The sequence below is a fragment of the Mustela nivalis genome (assembly GCF_964662115.1).
Source record: "Mustela nivalis genome assembly, chromosome: 11".
NCBI classification, from domain to species: domain Eukaryota; kingdom Metazoa; phylum Chordata; class Mammalia; order Carnivora; family Mustelidae; genus Mustela; species Mustela nivalis.
In genome coordinates, this window is record NC_139030.1 from 20,988,374 (window position 1) to 21,011,913 (window position 23,540).

Below are 23,540 nucleotides of genomic sequence, written 5' to 3' on the forward strand. Positions count from 1 at the left end.
ATGCTCAATCTTACTCATAATTAACTAAATGCAAACCAAAATATTAAGGCATCATTTTTCACTTACTGAATCATCAAAACTAAAGTCTGATTATGTATAGCAAACAGGTACTCCCATATTCATGGTGGTGATACCAAACACACACACTCGTTAAGCCAGCAATCTGTTAGGAATTTATCTTGCAGCTAAGTACAGGAAAATGCATGTTCAAGGATGTTTACTACAATATGGCTTATAATCAAAAGGCGGAAAATGACCAGGAGTCTAGTAAACCTAATGAACCAAACTGGGGTACAGAGATTTGAAAACCATGTGGTAACATAAATACTAAATGGATCTAATATGTACTGGTATAGAAAGGTCGCCAAAATAAAACTATGAACCTAAATGAGCAAAGAACTAATTTACATGTATTATGCCTACTTATGTACGAAATATTTCTGCAAGTGCCGTAACTTCTGAACATTTATTGGTGACAGGAGCTGTAGGGGAAGATTTCACCCTTTAATTTATATTTTTTTCCACTGCTTAAATTTTCCTTACCTATTTGAATGCATTACTTTTATTTAAGAAGTTTGGTTCCTAAGTTGGTTAAAATACTGTACTTATTATTTTCATTTAAATAATCTTACTGACTTTGATTATTTTTTGTTGCAATTGGAAGCACACATTATCAAAGAATACAGAAGCTTGATGGAAATTCTGAGAGGTGAAGTGCTAAAAATTTCACCAATACTTTCTCTGCTTTCTGTCATAGCAACACATTTTCAAAATACCCAAAAAGTACCTATAATTTGGATTAATAATGCTCAGGGCTATGTTTCCCATTTCAATGATCAACATTTCATGTTGAAATAATACATTTTATCCAAGTGAATGTCTCTAGAACAACACTAGTCTTTAAGCCTAAGGCATGATGTAGAACAGAAGTGAACACACATACCTTCACCCCTGCTTTAGTGATGGAGATGGTCTGCTGTTCCATAGCTTCATGAATAGCAACTTGATCCCGCACATCCATCTTATCAAATTCATCAATACAACATACACCCTTGTAACCAAACAAATTAGCATAAGAAACTGCCTCTGAGATGCCAAATGGCAAACATAAACTCAAGTTTGCTACCACAGAGACCTTTTCATTCTCTAAACAACTCTAAGGTAAGTAAGTAATCTTAATTTCCTCTACTAGAGTAGGATAGTTTGACAGATTCCAGAGCTAGAAGAAACCATATATGTTGACTCATTTTAACCAAGAGCAAGATTACTTATATTCAGTTATAGTTATATATGGTTACTTATTGCATTCTTATTCAACATCAAAACCTTGTGTAAATCTCTGGGTCAAATATTCTGGCACCTGAGCATTGATTTTAGACTGGGGTAGTGAAGGGTAAAGTTGGAACATAAAATCTATAAACATAGAGGTATAGCCTATATGCCTTTACAGATCTAACAGATCTATGTCAAATACATGTAAAATGCAAGAAACATACCCATAAAGGTGTCATGGTCTGGAAAGGAACAAATGCTGGGAACTATTAGTCACCGCAAACACAGGCTCAGGGCAGGTGATACATTCCAGAGCCCAAGAAGTAATTAATGATGACAATCTCAATTAAATTCAAGATTAATGAAATTATGAATCATTTACTAAAATGTTTTTTTTTAAGGGTATCTCTTTAATAGAAAGTTACAGCCCTTTTTGATAGCATAGGGACTATTCTGATTTCTTTATAACCCAAAGTATAAAAGATTCTTACATTATCAGCCAACATCAAAGCTCCAGCTTCAATAACAAATTCATGAGATTCTTCATCTCTTACAACAGCTGCTGTTAAGCCAGCAGCACTGGATGCTTTGCCACTGGTGTAGACAGCTCTGGGACTGAACTCCTCCACATGCCTGTTCAAAGTTATCATATTCATTAACACATGATTATAAGCGTCCTTTCTAGAAATGTCAGCCAACAAGCTTATGTCAATCAAAAATTTAAATTTCTTAAAGAACATCTGAGAGAGGTATTAAACATAATCAATTCATAAAGATATATATATCACAGACTAAACAGAAAGCCTTATATCTCCTTTGGTCTTTTAAATCAACTTAAATACATTCCTGTCAAATGGAAGATGAAGTTCATACACAACAAGAACATCATTTTAAAAGAAGTCTTCAATAATAAAGTTTGGCAGGGTGCCTGGGTGGCTCAGTGGGTTAAAGCCTCTGCCTTCAGCTCAGGTCATGATCCCAGGGTCCTGGGATCAAGCCCCACATTGGGCTCTCTGCTTAGCAAGGAGCTTGCTTCCTCCTCTCTCTCTGCCTGCCTCTCTGCCTACTTGTGATATGTCAAATAAATAAATAAAATCTTAAAAAAAAAAAAAAAAAGTTTGACAACAATAATCTATTAGAAGGCCTTCTACTTAAAAAACAAGAGGGTGCCTGGGTGGCTCAGTGGGTTAAGCCTCTGCCTTTGCCTCAGGTCATGATCTCAGGATCCTGGGATCAAGGTCCGTATTGGCCTCTCTGCTCAGCGAGGAACCTGCTTACCCCCAACTTTCTCTCTACCTGCCTCTCTGCCTACTTGTGATCTCTCTCTCTCTGTCAAATAAATAAATAAAATCTTTTTTTTTTTTTTAAGATTTTATTTATTTATTTGACAGAGAGAGAGATCACAAGTAGGCAGAGAGGCAGAGAGAGAGAGGAGGAAGCAGGCTCCCCGCCGAGCAGAGAGCCCGATTCGGCACTCGATCCCGGGACCCCGAGACCATGACCCCAGCCGAAGGCAGCGGCTTAACCACTGAGCCACCCAGGCGCCCCTAATAAATAAAATCTTAAAAAAAAAAAAAGAGAGAGAGAGAGATTTAAAAAACAAAACAAGGGCGCCTGGGTGACTCAGTGGGTTAAGGCCTCTGCCTTTGGCTCAGGTCATGATCCCAGTTCCTGGGATCGAGCCCCACATCAGGCTCTCTGCTCAGCAGGGAGCTTGCTTCCCTTCCTCTCTCTCTGCCTACTTGTGATCTCTGCCAAATAAATAAACAAATAAACAAAAAATCTAAAAAACAAAACAAGACAAAACTGTACCTGAAATTTATTCCAAAGTAATGGGTTGGTTTAAGATCTAAAACTCAACACTATGCTGTATCAACAGAATAAAGGATAAGAAGGATCTCAACAGATGCAGAAAAAGCATGTGACAAAATCCAACACCTTTTATAATAAAAAGTCAACAAACTATAAATAGAAGAGTCTTTCCCACAACTTAATAAGGGCATCTTTGAAAACCCACAGCTAACATCATACTTAATGGTAACAGGATGAATTCTTTCTCCCTAAGTTCAGGAAGAAGATACAGATGTTCACTCTTGTGATTTCTGCAATATTATACTTGAAAAGTCTAGCTGGGGCAATTAGGGAAAAAAAAAAAGGCACCTATATTTGAAAGGAAGAATAACTATCACTATTCCCAGATAACATGACCTTGTAGGTAAAAAAAAAAAACCCTATGGAATCCACTAAAACAATAAATAAGTACTTGCGCAAGGTTGCAAGATAAAGATCCACAATCTATTGTATTTCTCTACACCTGCAATGAATAAGCCAAAAATGAAAATAAGAAAATGGTTCTATTTACAATAGCATGAAAAAGAATACTTGTGAACAGATTTAAAGAAGCACTAGCTTATACTGTGAACACTACAAAACACTGTTGAAAAAAATTTTAAAACCTAAATAAATGGAAAGAGATCACATGTTCATGGATCAAAAGACTTAAAATTGTTAAAAAGACAATATACCTCAAATTGCTCTACAGATTAATGCAATCACTTAATATCACAACTGGCTTCTTTGTAGAAACTGACAAAGTGGATCCTACAATTCATGTAGGGAGCACCTGAGTGGCTCAGCTGGTTGGGTGTCTGGTTCTTGATTTCAGCTTGGGTCAAGATCTCAGGGTTGTGAGATCGAGCCCCACACTGGGCTCCAATCTGGGTGTGAAGCCGTCTTGGGATTCTTTTTCTCTCTCTCCCTCTGCTCCTCCCCCTGCCACTCTTGTGCGTTCCCTCTAAAACAAACTAAAAAATAAATAAATAAAACGGAATTCATGCGAAAACTCAAGATACCCAAAATAGCCAAAACAACCTGGAAAAAGAAGAGTTGGATGACTCACAGTTTTGATTTTAAAACTTACTACAAAACTATCATAATCAAGATAATGCGGTATTGGCCTAAGGACAGACATAGAGATTATGAAATATATCTGAGAGTCTAGAAATAAACCCTGATACTTATAGTCAACTGATTTTCAACAAAGGTGCCAAAAACAATTCAACAGGGTAAAAGAATAGCCTTGGCATTCAACAACTGGATATCCACATGCAAAAGAATAAAGTCCCCTACCTCATACGATGTAAAAAATTAACTCAAAATGGATCAAGGACCTAATTTATTTGTTTGTTTTTTATCTGAGAGAGAGTGAGATAGAACAGTAGTGGGTGCAGGAGCAGAGGGAGAGGGAGAAGCGGACTACCCATGGAGCACAGAGCCTGATGTGGTGCTGAACCCAAGACTTCAGGATCATAACCTGAGACAAATGTAGATGCTTAACCAACTGAGCCACCCAGGCACCTAAAGGACCTAAATTTTAAGAGCTCAAATGATCCCAAAGAACTGCAGAGACTTCAACAGATACATGCACATCAATGTTCACAGCAGTCTTATTCACAAATGTCCATCAATGGATGAAGAGATAAAACAAAAGGTGGTAAATCCATACAAGCAATTATTATTCACTTTTGTAAAAGAAAGGAATTCTAAGACATTCTACAACATGGATGGCCCCTGAATATTATGCTAAGTGAAATAAACCAGTCACAAAAGGACAAATAGTATATGATTCCATGTATACGAGAAATCTAGAACAATCAAATTTAGAGACAGAAAGGATGGTGGTTGCTAAGGGCTGGGACTGGGATGAATGTGAAGTTACTGTTTATTTATTTAAAATGTTACTGCGATGATCTGGGATCTCATCCTTTTTCCTATTTTTAAAGATTTTTATTTATTTGACAGAGAGAGATCACAAGTAGGCAGAGAGGCAAGCAGAGGCAGGGTGGGGGGATGGAGCAGGTTCCGTGCTGAGCAGAGAGCCGGATGCGGGGCTCAATCCCAGGACTCTGAGATCATGACCTGAGCTGAAGGTATAGGCTTAACCCAATGAACCACCCAGGTGCCCGAAGCTACTTTTTTTTTTTTTCCAAAGTTACTTTTTTAATGCAGACTTTCAGCTTGGGAGATGAAGGAGTTCTGAAGATGAATGGTGGCGATGACTGCACAATCTGAATGTACTTAATGCCACTGAAATGTACATGTAAAAATACTTGAAATGGTAAATGTGATGTATATTTTACAATTAAAAAAAGGTGAAAACTTATATACTAATAATGTTCATAGCAACACTGCTTATAAAAACCAAAGTAAAAATAATCCAAATGCCCATTAACTAATAAATAGATTATTAAGTGTGGTATATACATATGAATATTAGGTAATAAAAGGACATGAAATACCAGCATGCTCCAACATGGCTGAACCTTGAATACATTATGCTAAGTAGAAGCAGGCAGTCACAATGAATCACAAAGTACATGATTACATCTACAGGAAATGTCCAGATAGATGCAAACATAGATTAGTTGTTGCCTATAGCCAGCAGGGAGAATGAAGGCTGCTAGAGGGTACAGGATTTCTTTTTAGGTAATGAATATGTTGTACACTTAGTTTGGTGATGGTCATACAACTCTATGAATATACTAAAACCACTGAATTGTATAATTTGAAGTGGTGAATTTTATGATATGGAAATTATATTGCAATAAAAATGCAAAAAACCCGCACTAGATATAAAAGGCTATTTTGTTTTTTAATTTAAAGATTTTTTTTTTTTTTTTTGACAGACAATGATCACAAGTAGGCAGAGAGCAGGCAGGAAGAGAGGGAAACAGGCTCCCCACTGAGCAGAGAGCCCAATTTGGGGCTAGATCCCAGGCCCCTGAGATCATGACCTGAGCCGAAGGCAGAGGCTTAACCCACTAAGCCATCCAGGCGCCCCCAGGACTATTATTTTCAAATCTAAAGCCTATTCCTTGATACTTTTACTTATAAAATTCCAAACCAACTAAAAATGTTCTCAGTTCTAGAACAGTGCCATGTTACAAAATTTCTGAAACAAATAAAAGAAAAGCAGCTTGATAAAGTATGAGGAGCACAAGCTTTGCATTCAGATACATCCGCGTACAAATATTTATGGCTCAGCAGTCACGTGTTAGCCTTGAGAAGTTGGGTAATTTACTAAGTTTCAGATAAGTTGTGTTTGCTTCCCCCCAAAAGATGATTATTTTACAACCCTGTATGGGTGCTGTGAGGGTAAGATGGATATACATACACAGCACCAACACAGCAGGTGTTTCAAAACTAGTTGCTATTACTTTGACCTCTAAGTTTCTTAAAAGTTTGAAAGTAGGGGCACCTGGGTGGCTCAGTGGGTTAAACCGCTGCCTTCAGCTCAGGTCATGGTCTCAGGGTCCTGGGATCGAGCCCCACATCAGGCTCTTTGCTCAGCAGGGAGCCTGCTTCCCCCCCTCTCTCTGCCTACCTGTGATCTTCCTCTGTCAGATAAATAAATAAAATCTTAAAAAAAAAAAAGTTTGAAAGTAAGCAAGTATTTGCTATAGCTTCTTAAAAATAAACAAATAATTGCTAAAACAGTACACATGCTGGGGTTTTTTTTGTTTTTAAAGATTTTATTTATTCATTTGACAGACAGAGCTCACAAGTAAGCAGAGAGGCAGGCAGAGAGAGAGGAGGAAGCAGGTTCCCAGCAGAGCAGAAAGCCCGATATGCGGCTTGATCCCAGGACCCTAGGACCATGACCTGAGCCGAAGGCAGAGGCTTAACCCACTGAGCCACCCAGGCGCCCCATTAGTACACATGCTGTTAAGGTTACCACAACGTGCCTCATCCTTACTGCACTGCAACTGGAAAGCATGTCCTATTTAAAAACCTTAAAAATGTTTGTATCCTTAGCCTCAGGAATCCCATCCTTAGGGATCTTTCCAAGGGAAACAAAAAAAAGAAAATAAATAAAAATTTATACAAATCATGATGTTCACTGTATAGCTATCCATAATCATTAAAATAAATGAAGACAGACTAGGAAAATAATTTTTAAGTTATAGTACACCAACATGTGAAAATAAACATGGAAAATTATTTAGGGCAAATTAAAATTAAAAATATCTATGCTCTGATTTAGAACCATGAAAATACATATTCATGTATTCAAGGACTTATACAGAGATTATACAAAGACATTATACAAGGATTAAAAGAATTCTAAATGGGATTGGATTATAGGCAATTTTTTCCTGTACTAAAAAATTGCAAAATGTTGTCATATTCTGTTAAACAAATTAAGGTGACTTAATCTAAGCAAGAGATATTTTCAGCAGTCTTAATTTATACTCCTATTTTAGTAAAGGCACACTGACTGTATTCTTGGTAGCAGAGAAAGCCTGAAACTATACACACTGTTTTACTTAATGCACCACCTCAGGCAAACACTTACTTGAGAAACTGGCTTTTAGCTGTACTTGGGTCACCAACAATGCAAACATTTATGTCCCCTCGAAGAGAGGTTCCTTCCCCTGTTGTCTTTGGAACACCACCAAAGAGCATCAGCAAGACACCCCGTTTTACTTCATCATTGCCTAAAAAGAAAACACCAGGTATTTTTCAATATGAGGTTAAATAATTTCACAAGAACCTACAAGGCATGTTTACCAATCAAGAGCTGAGAGAGCTGATGTGAAGTGTAAGACTGAATAAAAATATTTGGTGTCTAATCTTAGTTCTTGTTTTTTGAATTTAAAGCCACCTAACCACTGTCCCAATGCTCTCATCTATACCACAGATGTCACAAATGCTGATGCTCACCATCGTGGGAGCCTTTCCTTCTTTATAAGTCCTACTTCCTCACAAAGCCTTTTATGATGTAGTACTTCTCAAATAAACTATGTCCACCATAGCACACTGCACTTGCTAGTTCTTTCTAACAGCAGATCTTGCTGTTGTTATCAAGAGTTTGAGGAAACAGCCCATGTTTTACATCTTTTGCATCACCAACAGTGAATAGTGTTGAATATAAAAACGTGACAAATGAACTGCTATGGATTAGATAAGATGCGGACTGTAATTTATGGCTGCTTCTACAAGCTGTTTATGAATCCAACATACGAAAGAAATGTACAGTAAAAAAACTGGATCTTTAAAAATGTGCTGTTAAAAAACCATTTTTTCTATGCTAATTATTATGACTTTTTGTGAATTCTATCAACTAAGCACTGGGCGCATTTATAAAAACCACCCCTTAAAAGCAGAAAAAAAAATCCATTCCACAAACAAAACTCTGACTTATGATCTTTGAAACAAGTGTGTTGGGAGGCATCATGGTTTTTAAATAGTATACTTCTTTCATGTTTTTCACTTGAAAATAGAGCTTAATTTTCCTCTCCTTTGGAGTGGCTGGACTTCATAACTTGCTTCTAAAAAAACATAGCACACTGATGAAATGAGGGTGTGTAAATTCTGACTAGGTCCTAAGCATTTTATTTCCTCCCTGCTTTGCTCTCCTGGATGCATGATCTAGAGGAAGCCAGCTGCTCTGCTGTGAGAACACTAAAACAGCCCTATGGAAGAGATTTATGTGGCAAGGAACTGAGCTTCCAACTAACAACTAACACTAACAGGTTAAGTCCTTCAGCCTCATAAAACGTTCAGATGACTGTGCCTCCAGCTGATGTCTTAGCTGCATCCTTACAGAAGACTGAGTAAGAAACCACTCAGCCAGAACAACTCAACTAAGCTTCTCTCAAATTCTGACCCAGACTGTATGAGACACTATTTGTTGTTTGAAGCCACTAAGTTTTGGGGATAATTTGTTATGCACCAATAAATTTCTGGGGGGGTTGGAAGTAGAGGTAGATCAAAATCTGGACACCTACTCAATTAAGAGAGGACACTCTAAAATCCATAGGATTACTAACATAAAGGATTTCAGTTCAATTTCATTGGCCAAATATCTAAATAGAAAAAAAGTTACATTTAAATAGTTAAATATACTGGGGTGCCTGGGTGGCTCAGTGGGTTAAGCCTCTGCCTTCAGCTCAGGTCATGACCCTAGGGTCCTGCGATCCAGCCCCACATCGGGCTCTCTGCTCAGCAGGGGGCCTGCTCCCCTCCTCTCTCTGCCTGCCTCTCTGCCTACTTGTGATTTCTGTCAAATAAATAAAATCTTTAAAAATAATAATAATAATAATAAATAAATAGTTAAATATGCCTAAGACAAACACCCATAACCCTATGAGTCCTGCCGTAACTCCAATTCAGTATGAAAGATGGAAAAATTTAGTCATATCCTTCAACACACAAAGGGGATTAAGTGATGGTGAGTAACTAGCAACCAAGAGCCAAGGAAACATAAAGGAAGATACCAGTGAAGGTATAGACACAGTACATATAACCAAAAAAATCATGAAATCTTCTTGGGGAAAAAAAAAAATCAGCATATTAATCAACATATTAAAATATACTGAAGTACAGTTCTACCCTAAAGCCAGAAAAAGAAGCCCAAGTGAACTTTTCTCTTTTTAAAAAATCATGGTAAAATACACATAAAATTTACTATGATTTTTAAGTGTACAATTTAGCAGAATTAAATACACTATGTTTTATAGCCACCACCCTTATCCATCTCCAGAACTTTTCATTATCCTCAAGAGAAACTTTATCCATGAAACCCTAACTCCCCATTTCCCTCAGGTAACCTTTTCCCCCACAGGCAACCTTTCTAATTTGTGTCCTTATGAACTTGCCTATTCTTGGGCGCCTGGGTGGCTCAGTGGGTTAAGCCGCTGCCTTCGGCTCAGGTCATGATCTCAGGGTCCTGGGATCGAGGCCCGCATCGGGCTCTCTGCTCAGCAGGGAGCCTGCTTCCCTCTCTCTCTCTCTGCCTGCCTCTCCATCTACTTGTGATTTCTCTCTGTCAAATAAATAAATAAAATCTTAAAAATAAATAAATAAATAAAAATGAACTTGCCTATTCTTGGTACCTCATTTTAAGTGGAATCATGTAATATCTGTCCTTTCATAAATGACTTTAATACCCCTTGTAAGTCCACTAAAAAATCTTTTCATCTGATTTATGTGCTGTAAGGAATCACTTATTGCTGTTTAAAAAAAAATTTAAGTTCTAGTATAGTTAATATAATATTCCTTGCGGTTTCTTAATCATCATTTTGATTTCAAGTTTATGTCACAAATGGAAGGAACTCTTACCATGTATGGTAGGGAACAGGCTGGTACAGAGATTATGGTACAGATTTTTATCCTGACTCATTTCAAACACTTTCTCCCACTCCTTCACAGTCATTTGGTTCTTAATGCTCTCAGCGGTCTGTTCCTCATCTCGGAGCTCTTTCCCTCCAAACTGAGGGGTGGAGAAGAAAGGAAAACATACTTGCATGGGAACAGTAAATGTAAAGTGAAACATAAAGAGCTTCACTACAAACAAAAAAATAGCCTGGGAGGTTATTCAGAGTCTGTTGATTACAAAGCTTTAAAAAAAAAAATCCCCAAACTAGTAAGGCCTAAGTTAATCAAGATACTGAAGAGTTTGTCACTTGTCCAGTGAACTGAAAACAAAAAAGCTAACACGGTTTTAAACTGCTATCTAAATGAATCTGAATGCTCAAGAGATGACCCGTAATAAAATGTTAATCACCGATATGAACATAAAGTAACATAGTATTATATTCACCCTTCTTCTTCCAATACTTGACTAATTTCCAAACTTTTTCTCACTGCTTTCCCACTGAGGACACAGAATCAAGTTCTATACAACTACAATACCAGGAATCCATCACTCACAGAAAGTCACTTTACTTTTCAGATCACTACATTTTTCTATTTGTACTTTCTCCAGAAGCTTGATAAGCAACCGCGGTAATCAAAAAACAATAAAATTATACCATGAATATAATCTCTTATCAATGTTTTTAAGGCACTGAGCTCTTAAACATGAAAACAAATAGGTTTCTCCTCAAGGTCAGAAAGACATGAAAAGATCTGGTTTTAAAACACAAGAATCAGGGGCGCCTGGGTTGCTCAATTGGTTAAGCAATTGCCTTTGACTCAGGTAACGATCTCAGGATCCTGGGATTGAGCAGGCTCCCTACTCAGTGGGAGTCCACTTTTCCCTCTCCTACTGCTCCCGCATGCTTGTGCTCATTCACACTCGCACACGCACTTTCTCTCTTGTGTGTGCTCTCTCTCTTGCAAATAAATAAAATCTTAAAAAAAAAAAAAAAAATCACCAACACAAAAACAAAAGAATTACCCGCCAAGTCAACCAATAACACTGACTAGATAAAACTCAGTAGTTTTAGAAGCCTATATTGTGGCAGCCTCAAGGGAGGTCTTTCTCAACCTTTGCTATTCTATTAAGACTCACCCTTGGGTTGGTGGGTGCAACACAGCAGGCAAGAAAGACCAGCCTGTATGAGAGATCCCTAACACCAAGAGCCCGCAGTCCTCGAATGCCTTCTGTCTCGTATCCATCAACACCACTTACACGGGAATTAGTTTCTGCACGTGCTCCTGAAAGAACAAACAAGAGTTTGTTTCACAGCTCAAATATCAAAGGTGCTGAGAATCAAAATTCCTTAAATAAACAAAACCTATAAATCCAAAGATTTCATTTAGGCATTGAAATTTTTCAGAATAGTACTTTTTGAGGCAAAATGAGTTTGTCTCTATTCTTATCATACTTCCTTGCTCATCCTGATGGGTAGCCAAAAATAAGACAAAATTCAAGAAGCTGAATGTTCTGTAGTTTTAGGGAATGAGAATTTGTTAGATTTGAGCCGAAGATTACTGACCCGGTGTGCTAAGCTTAGAGACATCAGGCACAACAATGAGAGTCCCTGTAAAGTCACACTTGTCACCAGCTTGAGCTGACTCCACAGCTTCAGCTCTCAAGATCACTTCTAAACTTCGGGGGATACTCCCTCGAGGAAGCTCTGCTTGAGTCTCTTGAATACGAACCTGTAACAATGGCCAAGAAGAGATTATTTTTCAAATATCATATAATCTAAATTAATGCCACAAATATCAACATATTCCATATTCTTAATGATATGCAGACTTCTGACATTGGCCAAAATTCATCTTAAAAATTCTCTACCCTAATACTCCTTCCAGTTTGGTAAGAGATAACACCTGTTTAAAAACTTCACCTTTGGAGGCACATGGGTGGCTCAGTCGGTTAAGCATCATCTGCTTTCAGCTCAGGATCCCAGGACCCTGGAAACAAGTCCCACATTGGGCTCCCTGCTCAGCAGGGAGTCTGCTTCTCCCTCTCCCTCTGTGTGCACGCTCATGCTCTCTCTCAAATAAATAACTGTATCTTTAAAAACAAAAACAGGGGCACCTGGGTGGCTCAGTGGTTTAAAGGCTCTGCCTTCGGCTCAGGTCACGATCCTAGGGTCCTGGGATCGAGCCCTGCATCGGGCTCTCTGCTCAGCATGGAGCCTGCTTCCCCGTCTCTCTCTCTCTGCCTGCCTCTCTGCCTACTTGTGATCTCTGTCAAATAAATAAAATCTTAAAAAAAAAAAAAACAAAAACAAATACATAAACAAAAAAACCTTCACCTTTAGGAGTGCCTGGGTGGTTCAGTTGTTTAAGTGTCCGACTCTTGATTTGAGCTCAGGTCCTGAGCTCAGGGTCACAAGATTGAGCCCCGCATTGGGCTCTGCACTCAGCACCACTCAGAATGGAGCCTGTTTGTTCTTTACCCTCTGTTCCTCCCCTCACTTTCACCTCTCTCAAAATAAGTAAATAAAATCTTTTTTTTTTTTTTTTTAAAGGTTTTGTTGGGCGCCTGAGTGGCTCAGTTGGTTGGACAACTGCCTTCGGCTCAGGTCATGATCCTGGAGTCCCGGGATCCAGTCCCACATCGGGCTCCCAGCTCCATGGGGAGTCTGCTTCTCCCTCTGACCTCCTCGCTCATGTTCTCTCTCACTGTCTCTCTCTCAAATAAATGAAATCTTAAAAAAAAAAAAAAAAAATTAAAAAAAAAAAAAAGGTTTTGTTTATTTATTTGACAGAGAGAGAGCAAGAGAGGGAATACAAGCAGGGGAGTGGGAGAAGGAGAAGCAGGCTTCCCTCAGAGCAGGGAGCCCATGTGGGGCTCAATCCCAGGACCCTGGGATCATGACCTGAGCCGAAGGCAGACCCTTAATGACTGAGCCACCCAGGTGCCCTGTAAATAAAATCTTTAAAACAAGCAAAAAAAATCCTTCATCTTCAGTAGACTTATCATGATGAGCATGATGAGTTAATATGCGCAACTGTTGGATCGCTATATTGCACACCTGAAACTAATTAAATACTATGTTAACTACTCAGGAATTAAAATAATAAAAAATAAAAACTTTACTTTTACTGTCATTAAAAAATGTTTTCTGCAGGGCATCTGGGTGACTCAGTTGTTAGGCCTCTGCCTTCGGCTCAGGTCATGATCCCAGGGTCCTGGGATCAAGCACTGCCTTGAGTTCCCTATTTGGTGGGAGGCCTGTTTCTCCCCCTCCCCCTGCTTGTGTTCCCTCTCTCGTTGTCTCTCTGTCAAATAATTCAATAAAAATCTAAGATTAAAAAAAGGTTTTCTGGGACGCTTGGGTGGCTCGGTTAAACATATGCCTTTAGATCAGGTCATGATCCCAGTGTCCTGGAATCAAGTCCCACATTGGGCTCTGCTTTTCCTTCTGCCTGCCATTCCCTTTGCTTGTGCCGTCTCAAGTAAAAATGAAATCTTATAACAAAACAAAGAAAGTTTTCCTCCTTGCTCAAACTGACTATGTAAATTTCTGCTCTGTTCGATTTTCCTCCAAATTTTGGGGGAAAACTTCATGAAAAATTTCACATACTTCATACATGCCACCTCAACACTACTGTTGGTATTACTTAGACACATATATATTTCTATTGTATTTTAAAGATGTTATGGGGCGCCTGGGTGGCTCAGTGGGTTAAGCCCTCTGCCTTCGGCTCAGGTCACGATCTCAGGGTTCTGGGATCGAGCCCCGCATCGGGCTCTCTGCTCAACAGGGAGCTTGCTTCCTCCTCTCTCTCTGCCTGCCTCTCTGCCTACCTATGAGCTCTCTCTCTCTCTGTCAAATAAATAAAAAATTAAAAAATAATTTTTTTAAAAAAGGTGTTATAAAAATCAAGATACTTTGCCCCTAACTGCTTTAGCATTCATCCCCTAGGAATAAGACCATCTCTTTTGTAACCACGATATTACCACACCAAGGCAATTAAATATTTAATCCATAAGGTCTGTTATTATCTAGTCCATCCTTAAATTTCCTCAATTGTGAATAATGTCCTTTATTACAACTGTTTGTTTTTTTCCAAACCAAGACCCAATACAGATTTACACTTGTATTTGGTTGTTATATCATGTTCTTTTTCAAATATTAAATACCTCTTCTCCAGAGTTGTTGGTGGGGTATATGCTTTATATAAACTAAATCCCAGATTGATATTAAAACAGTAAGTAAGGACTAAAAACTGAAGTTAATATTAATTATTTTAGTCTGGTACTCATTCCCCCATGTTTAAATGCTTGAGGTGCTGCAACTTTTCTTTCCCTATGTCCATCACAGTTATAGAATCCTATGGGCAACTGAGAGGCCCTCCACCCACAACCTTCATCCTTTTGCTACTATCCAACTCTTGCCCATGTAACTACAACTGCCTAATTATTAGTCTCCTGTTATATACTACACACCAATGTCCTATTAATCTTCCTTTAAAAAAGAAAAGTGTATTTCCTGAAAATATATTCCCCTTGTTTATCAAAATAGGTCCAAATTTCCCAACCTGAGATTTTAAGGCCCTGATAACCTCCATGCCTCACACCAAATCATCCCTCAGATGATCTCCAATTTGGCTCCTCTTCTTCAATCATAATAATCTTCACGGCTATCAAGAAACATGTCCATTTCTGCCTGTCCTTTTATTCATGCATTCCTCTCTAACCACCAACGTGAGGTCTTACACCAACAAGTTTCTACTTTTTCAAAGTTTTATTAACATTAGTTCTCATTCTTCTTCATCATCATCATCACGTTTACTATTTATCATCATGTTTACTATTTATTCTCTGACAAATACATTTTGTCACAGTCTGAAGGTGCTTCCAATCCAACTTTAAATTAAAGGTTGAAACACATTTATATACTGGTAATTAGAATTTGCATCAAGAGTTTTGGGTTTAGGGCGCCTGGGTGGCTCAGTGGGTTAAGCCACTGCCTTCGGCTCAGGTCATGATCTCAGGGTCCTGGGATCGAGTCCTGCATCGGGCTCTTTGCTCAGCAGGGAGCCTGCTTCCTCCTCCCTCTCTCTCTCTCTGCCTGCGTCTCTGCCTACTTGTGATCTCTCTCTGTCAAATAAATAAATAAAATCTTAAAAAAAAAAAAAAAAAAGAGTTTTGGGTTTGAAAAAAAAAAAAAAAAAGAGTTTTGGCCTTAAGTCTGTAGTCACATATAATGATCCTCCACTTACATAAAAACCAAGACTAACATCACCTAAATAAGCTTATGATAACTGCAAGTTCCTAGAGATGAATTATTACCATAAACTGAATCTGAACTACACAGAAGTTAATAAATACCTTTTGAAAATCGACAAATCTTGATTTATTTGTATCCAACAAGAATCTTCTTCTGTTGGCACAAACTGGATTTCGGCAGATGTTTGGTTGTGTGTATTTGAACTGCTGTTCTACATCCTTGATCACTGTCTGACAGTCCAAGCACAGGAATGTTCCACTCACAAGCTCTGGGTGAACGGGATGAGTCCGTACCACCTGCCCACTGATGCGAGTGAGCAAACCAATTCTGGATGAGGTGAGTTCTCGAATTCTGTTTAAAGACAGATAATAAATATTCATTTCCAACCTAAGAAATGTTTCCATTTCAATGAGAGGGTATTCAAAGATAAATTTATGTTAAAACAAACAAAAACAACAAAAAACAAGAAAGAATTCTTTGGACTCTTCTCCAAAAATGATTTAGTCAATGTGCCCATCCCTAAATGAGAAAGTATATGCATTCACAGTAAAAATCATTAATATGAAAACTAAATAAAGATGCCAAAGAAACGAAATTACAATTATAAAACAGATGATCCCATTTTATTTTATATGCAAATGTTCTCTGCTTACCTACAATTTCTAAACAATCATGTATTAGTTTTATAGTAAAGTTATCACAGGAAAAAAATGGTATACTGAGAAATTCAGAAACACTTCCTTTATATCACAAACTCATTTTACATTAAATAACTTATTAATTTCACAAATAATTTCATTAGTGTAAGTTTTCAAAATATCACTTCAATTTCTCCCAGCAAATTTATTCTTTAAATAATAATTGCTAATGAGAAAAAATGTTTTAAAGTTATGCCATTTAAGCTGACAAAAATTTCCAGAGATTCATGTATTTCTGTGACTGTTCACAGTTTTCCTATTTTCTCCCTTGATTGATTTTTCCCCAGATGTCCCCTGAAAGGCGTCCTGAAATATGATATTCCCCAGAAATGTCTTTATTTAACTTACTTCCCATTCCATCTCTCTAGAAAAATGTATTTCTCCAAAACCAAACTTTCTAGATAACTAAGCCTAACTCTTTACACATTTAAGACAAAACCTGTGGGAACCCGGGCCACTTAGTCGATTAAGTGTCTGCCTGAGGCTCAGATTATGATCCTGGGGTCCTGGGACTGAGCTGTGCTGGGCTCCCTGCTCAGCTGGGAGTTGGGTTCTTCCTATCCCTCTGCCCCACCTCCCTGTTCATGCTGTCGCTCACTCAATTGCTCTCTCTCAAGTAAATAAATAAAATATTAAAAAAACCAAACAAACAAGCAAAAGCACCCAACAACTAAACCTCCTGAGTTTTTTAATCATTAAGTGATGCCTATACTGTTTGGTGAATTCCTGTTCTTCCAAAGAAGAGTTTCTTACTTGTGTCTTGTAGGTAGGTCTTGGAATGCAACATAAAAATCCTTGGCAAGAGGAATCTCTTTTCGGTCCTTGACGAAGTTTTTCAAGGCCCGACATAAGTAAGGGTAAACTCTGAAAAGCAAACAAATGAACAAAAAACACATGTCATCTTCAAGAGGGCTACCAAGGCCCAGGCCCCCTTTACCTTCCATGTTTAAAACAGCTGAGACTAAGCAATTTCATCTGGCTACAACCAAGCCTTAAAATTTAACTATGCAGAACACTTCTATTGTCTAGTCTAGGTTTATGAGCCTCTTCCAATCCTCTCCTATCCCACCACAAATAGATCTAAGACAAGAAACACAGAAGATAAAATGTTATACCCAAATATCCACTATCTTTAAATTAGCATTTAGCACCGACACTGTAGGTCACTCCAAGATGAATCTACCTGAACAATCTAGGTGGCTTACAATCCAGCAAGACAGTCTCTCATTTGATGCAAGGCCTGGTATATTTTTCTAGGTATAATTCTTGATGGATAAGAAATGGATGAAGGGGGGCGCCTGGGTGGCTCAGTGGGTTAGGCCGCTGCCTTCGGCTCAGGTCATGATCTCAGGGTCCTGGGATTGAGTCCCGCATCGGGCTCTCTGCTCAGCAGGGAGCCTGCTTCCTCCTCTCTCTCTGCCTGCCTCTCTGCCTACTTGTAATCTCTGTCTATAAAATAAATAAAATATTTTAAAAAAAAAAGAAAGAAATGGATGAAGGGAGCAATCTGTGTACTGACATGAGAGGAAACTGGCAGAAAAATACCACTTGACTGATTAGACTGAAGTGTCTTTATACACATTCCCAGTAGTTGTTGCAGCTTGGTTTGTTTAAGCAGTGGGGTCTGAATGTCTTCTGAACAACGAACTACCTTTAGGAGACACAACTGCTACATGCCTGTGCATGAGGTATGAGTACAGGTGTTTCTACAACCAGCCTGGACTTTCTAGCTCCCTCTCACTTGTCAATACAACTTTTCCTGCTGTGCATGCTCACAAAACTCGGCTGCCTATCCCTGCAACCAGTCCTGATGATTAGATATAACCAGAAACACTGAAGTCATCCATCTCCCAGCCCACCAAGTAAAGGAGTAGGGCTGTCTCTCATTACTTCTGGGTCTTCATTTTTCATTCACAACTGTCCACAATGTTTATTTTAACCTGGTTTTATTTATACAGATTGTCACATTTATTTAATCTAAATGCTGACAAAGTTTTGTTTGAAGAGAAGGTTCTTATTCTATACAGCAATTAAAAGTAAAATGAAAGCCTAAATTATTGTCTAGTTTCTGTCCAAAAGAAATACCATTCAGCTATTAAAATGTTTTCAAGGGACTTTATATGATATGGAAAATTACGTTATACTATTAAGTGAAAGGGCAGGAGACTGTATCTACAATATGATCTCAATAGTTACATATACCAAAAATAAAACAAAATGTGCCAGAAGATCCTTGGGAAACTCCCGATTTGCCGATCTGCTAATGATGGTTATCTATGGATGATGAGAATATATATGTAATCCCACTATCTGTAAATATATATGTATTCCTTCTATTTAACTCTACTTTCTAAACTTCTTACAACATACACATTACTTTTATAATCAGAAAAAAATTAAGCTTTAAGAACAATGTCATTACTTTAAAAAAACACCCCTGATCGAGAATAGGATCCACACACTTTCTCAAACACCTATTCCTGGGGGCAAGAAAAAGAATCAAATGAACACAGTAATAGCACTGAATGTCTGATAGAAAGTAAGTGGTCCTCTGAAAACTTGGGAAAACTACATAGAAAGCATGGATTTTCAACATTTGCATGTGAAAAATATTCAGCTCCACAAAGGCCTAAATTAGTTCAGCTAAAATGACCACTGGCTGTATCAAAGCACCTCTGTTGACAGCTGGCTTTTGCCTCACAAACGAACACCTGCAGTCCCAGAAGAGCTGGATTCACAGGCTCCATGCCTATTTAGAGTAAAGAAGATTAATGCCCCATACCTATAGAACTCTTCTTGAATGGTGGTAGAAAGTTGTTGGTTAAATTGCTCCAGGTCCACAAAACTCACAACCAACGTGTTCCTCTCGGGACGAATGAGCTCTTCTGCTAACTGCAAGTACTTAATTTCTCCATCACTGTTCTGGAACCTGCAGGTACATGCAAGTCAGATTAAATTTAAGAATGAGGAGGTAAAAAGAACAATCTAAATGCCTGATAATCCAGTGTATTGGTTAAAATTCATCAGCTTTAGGGTCAGACAGGTTCACCTTACATATTGTGTAACTTGGGGCAAGTTACTTATACCCCTTTTTTGAGGAAAAAAAAAAAATTAGGACATTGCTTTATCTCATAAGATTACTGTGAATTTTAAACAAGAATGCCTGTAAAATGCTTTGCCCAGAACACAGAAAAACTAGGCCTTCAGATTTTAATCTGCATTTCCTAATTTAATATTTTCTAATAAAATATGCTAACTATTCTTTTATTATTGTCACATATAATTAAGATTGGAAAATATTAAACCAAGAAATGCAAGGTGAAATCCAAAGATTCTGTTTCTATAAGGAAAACTACAGACTAGTTGTTAATTTAAAAACGAATAAAAATAGAGATGAGGTGCTTCACTGCCCAAGTTCTCAGGAAAACAGAAACATCTATACACGCAACATAAAGGATTATCAAACATTTTTGCTTTTTGTTCTTTTAACATAAAATGCAGATTCATTTTGAGGCAAAAGTCAATTCCTTCTTCAAATATGGCATGTTCTGTTAGATACATACTAGACATCCACCTGCAAAGCATTGTGCCAGATACTTTAAGCTAAAAATGACAATGTTGTTCCTGTCTCACAGGAGACACTCCTATTAAAGAAGAGATAACAAGACAACCTAAATGTCCACAACAAATGAGTAAAGAAAATGTATCCACACACAAAAGAACACTGCTCAGCCTTTAAAAGTCTGCTATATGTGTCAACAAAAATGAGCGCTGAGGACATCACACTAAATGAAATAAGCCAATCACAGAAAGACAAATACTGTATGATCTTACTCATATGAGGTATCTAAAATAGTCAAATTGATAGAGTCAAGTGGAATGAGGGTGGCTGGCTGGCTGGCTGAGTTAGTAGAGCATGTGACTCATGATCTCAGGGTTAGAGTTCAAGCCCCAGGTTGGATGCTGAGCTTACATTAAGTAGACAGCAGAATGGTGGTTGCCAGAGGTGGGAAATGGGGAGGTACTAATCAACAGGCATAAGGTTTCAGCCAAGTGAGACTGAATAGTTAAGCTTTAAGAGATTTATTGTGTAACACTGTACTTACAGTCAATGGTAATATATTAAAATTTGTTAAGAGGGTAGATCTCATGTTAATTGTTCCTTCCACAATAAAATCAGAGAAAAAATGGAGGTATAAGAACTGTGCTGTGGGACTATAAACTAATTCTGCCCAACAAGAACATCTAGAAAGACTTCCAAGCATTTTTTTTTAAATTTTTTAAATTTAAATTATTTTTATAATTTGTCTTTATTTGACAGATCACAAGTAGGCAGAGAGGCAGGCAGAAAGCCCGATATGGGGCTTGATTCCAGGACTCTGAGATCATGACCTGAGCGGAAGGCAGAGGCTTCAACCCTCTGAGCCACCCAGACGCCCCAAGATTTCAAGAATTTAAAAAGTGACATTGGAATTCAGCCTTGAAAGACGTTGAGAATTTGAAAGAAAACAAACATTAACTGAGGACCTTTGCAATATGGTGTGGTGATCAGGTGGGGTTAAGAAAGGGATTTATGGGGCGCCTGGGTGGCTCAGTGGGTTAAGCCTCTGCCTTCCACTCAGGTCATGATCTCAGAGTCCTGGGATCGAGCCCTGCATCGGGATCTCTGCTCAGCAGGGAGCCTGTTTCCTTCTCTTTCTCTGCCTGCCTCTGCCTGCTTGTGATCTCTCTGTCAAATAAATAAAATCTTTAAAAAAAAAAAAAGGAATTTACATGCAAGATGAAGTGACTGACAGGTAGATGTAAGTTACTCTACAGAGATAAGGGAAAGTGGTACCTTAGGAGCATAAGGGAAAAACTGATTGGTGCTGACTGAAAGGCTTATAGGGTTTCACACCGGAGTTGAGTCTGTAGCTGGGCTTTGAAAAAATGAGCTGTCAGGCAGAGGTAGGGAATGTAAATTAAATTACGGTTTTAAATACATCAGAATTTCATAAGACAGCAGAATTATTCACAGTAGTAAAAGTGTGGAAACAATACAAAAGTCCATGGATGAAAGGACAAAAAGTGGTATGTGCATATAGTTTAATATTCAGCCTTAAGAAGAAATTGACACACACATAAAGAAAAGAAACTGACACATCCTGTTTACATGGATGAACCTTGAAGATAACATTATGGTGGAATAAGCAGGTCACAAAAGGACAAAAACTGACTCCAAGTATATGAATGAGGTTCCTAGAATAGTGACATTCATAGTATGGAGAAGGGTGGTTCCCAGATGCTGGGGCTGGGAAGGGTTTGGAGTTACAGTTTAGTGGTTGCAGAGTTTCAGTCTGGGAATACCAAAAAGAGTTCTGGAGATGGATGGTGGTGATAGTTGCTTAATAAAATGCATGTATGTACTTCACGCCACTCAACTCTACACTTAAAAACGTTAAGTGGTAACTTTTATGTTATGCATATTTTACAATAAAAAAAAAAAAAGAATTTAATGAAACAGTCCAAAGTCCATACGCTTAGGGAAAGAGGTGATACATCTGCACTATCTAAGAAAAGTAACGGGTGGCAGTGGTAAAAAGCCAGGCAGGGGAGGTTATGAGAGGCCAAGAGCTTGGAAGGTTAGAAGGCAACTGAAAAAAAAAAACAAAAACAAACAAACAAACAAACAAAAAAACCCCAAAACAAAAAGTGTTCGTGGGGAAGCGGACGGCGGAAGGAAAGGGAGGGAGGGAATGTGCTCACTTTCAAGCAGGTTGGAACTCCCCCTCCCCCCAGCATCTGGGTACGTGCAGGGTTCACTCCAGTAGTTTATCTCCATAGGCTCCAGGGGTTGCCCGGGCCCTCGGTGCCCCCAACACGAAGGGGCCTGGCTGTCTGGTCCAATCAGGACTCTGCAGGGCTCCCTTCTCGGTAGCGCTTATCCTCCCCGAGCCTCAGTTTCCACACCGGTAACCAGGGCCGACGGGGCCACCAGCCTTACAGGCGCTGAAGGCGGAATGATGGGACCAAAGCGCTGCTTTCAGAGTCTGAAAAATGGCTCCTGGGGAATTTTAGTCCTCCGGGACAGCCCGGCTAAGCCCCAAGTGGGGCGTGGGGCACTCTGCGAGGTGCGTGGCCCCTCGGGTCCCCAACGCACTGCTGCTCCACCGCCCCGGGAGCCGCGAGTCGGCAGGCCCTGGGCGCCGGGGCTCCGGAAGCGGGGAGGGGAAGCTCCGGGAAGTTCCGTGAGGAAGGGGAGCCCGCCGACTTACTCCTCCAAGAAATCCAGGAACAGTTTCTGACACTTCTCGGCCACCTCGTCGCGGACTTCCAGGTGCTGGCTGCCGGCGACCGGCTCCGCTGCCGCCGCAAGGTCCATGGCTGCCGGGTGGCGACGAGCAGCTGCCGACACGCTCAGCAGCCACCAGCAGCTCCACCACTTACGCGATCGCTTTGCGCGCGCCGCCGCCGCCGCCGCCCGCCCCCTCGGCCCACCGGGATGGCCAGAACCAATCGTGGCGCAAGAGCTCGCGGATTTCGCGCCAAACCTGCCCAATGAGTGCAGCTTCTCCCTCAGCCCCGCCCACGGAGCCGGGATTTCGCGCCAAATGCAAAGACCTGGAGGAAGCGCGCGGGTTTTGCCTTTGCGCCTGCGTAGTGTGGCGGTGTCGCGAGAAGTTTGGCTTCTGGAGCAGGTTAAAAGGTTGTATCTTGGCTCGGGTTGTTTTTCAAATGTTCTTCAAATCATTTTCACTGATATTAGCTGAGCAGTAGTTTCTCTTCTAGGGAAGAGAAAAATGAGTAAGATTCAGACCTGCCTGAGCCGGGTAATTGGAGGAAATAAACTGTGAATCACCAGGTGAAGCTCTGTACCAGAGTCCAAAGAAATGTATGTACAGTACTAGGTAGGGGTCGTTGGCAGAGTCGTGGTAGTTGGTGCTGAGTGGGGAAAATCGGAGAAATGTTTGACATTTTTTTTTTAAAGATTTTATTTATTTATTTGACAGAGAGAGATCACAAGTAGGCAGAGACGCAGGCAGAGAGAGAGGAGGAAGCAGGCCTCCCCGCTGAGCAGAGAACCCAATGCGGGGCTCGATCCCAGGACCCTGAGATCATGACCTGAGCCAAAGGCAGGGGCTTAACCCACTGAGCCACCCAGGCGCCCCAT

At 39.5% G+C, this 23,540-nt stretch overlaps 1 protein-coding gene across 1 annotated transcript in view; it reads right to left on the reverse strand.

Annotated features, from left to right (window-relative positions):
* Positions 1–22,897, reverse strand: part of MCM6 (minichromosome maintenance complex component 6) — a 36,619-nt gene extending 13,722 nt beyond the window's left edge. Inside the window, exons 1-10 of the mRNA XM_082689329.1 lie at positions 22,645–22,897; positions 19,173–19,319; positions 17,144–17,254; positions 15,794–16,043; positions 11,997–12,162; positions 11,570–11,715; positions 10,396–10,546; positions 7,628–7,769; positions 1,764–1,905; positions 944–1,051 (exon numbers count right to left, since the gene is read on the reverse strand). Coding sequence (XP_082545455.1) covers positions 944–1,051; positions 1,764–1,905; positions 7,628–7,769; positions 10,396–10,546; positions 11,570–11,715; positions 11,997–12,162; positions 15,794–16,043; positions 17,144–17,254; positions 19,173–19,319; positions 22,645–22,751 — 1,470 coding nt within the window. The 5' untranslated portion in view covers positions 22,752–22,897. The remainder of the gene's footprint in view (positions 1–943; positions 1,052–1,763; positions 1,906–7,627; positions 7,770–10,395; positions 10,547–11,569; positions 11,716–11,996; positions 12,163–15,793; positions 16,044–17,143; positions 17,255–19,172; positions 19,320–22,644) is intronic.
* Between the last annotated feature and the right edge of the window lie 643 nt (positions 22,898–23,540).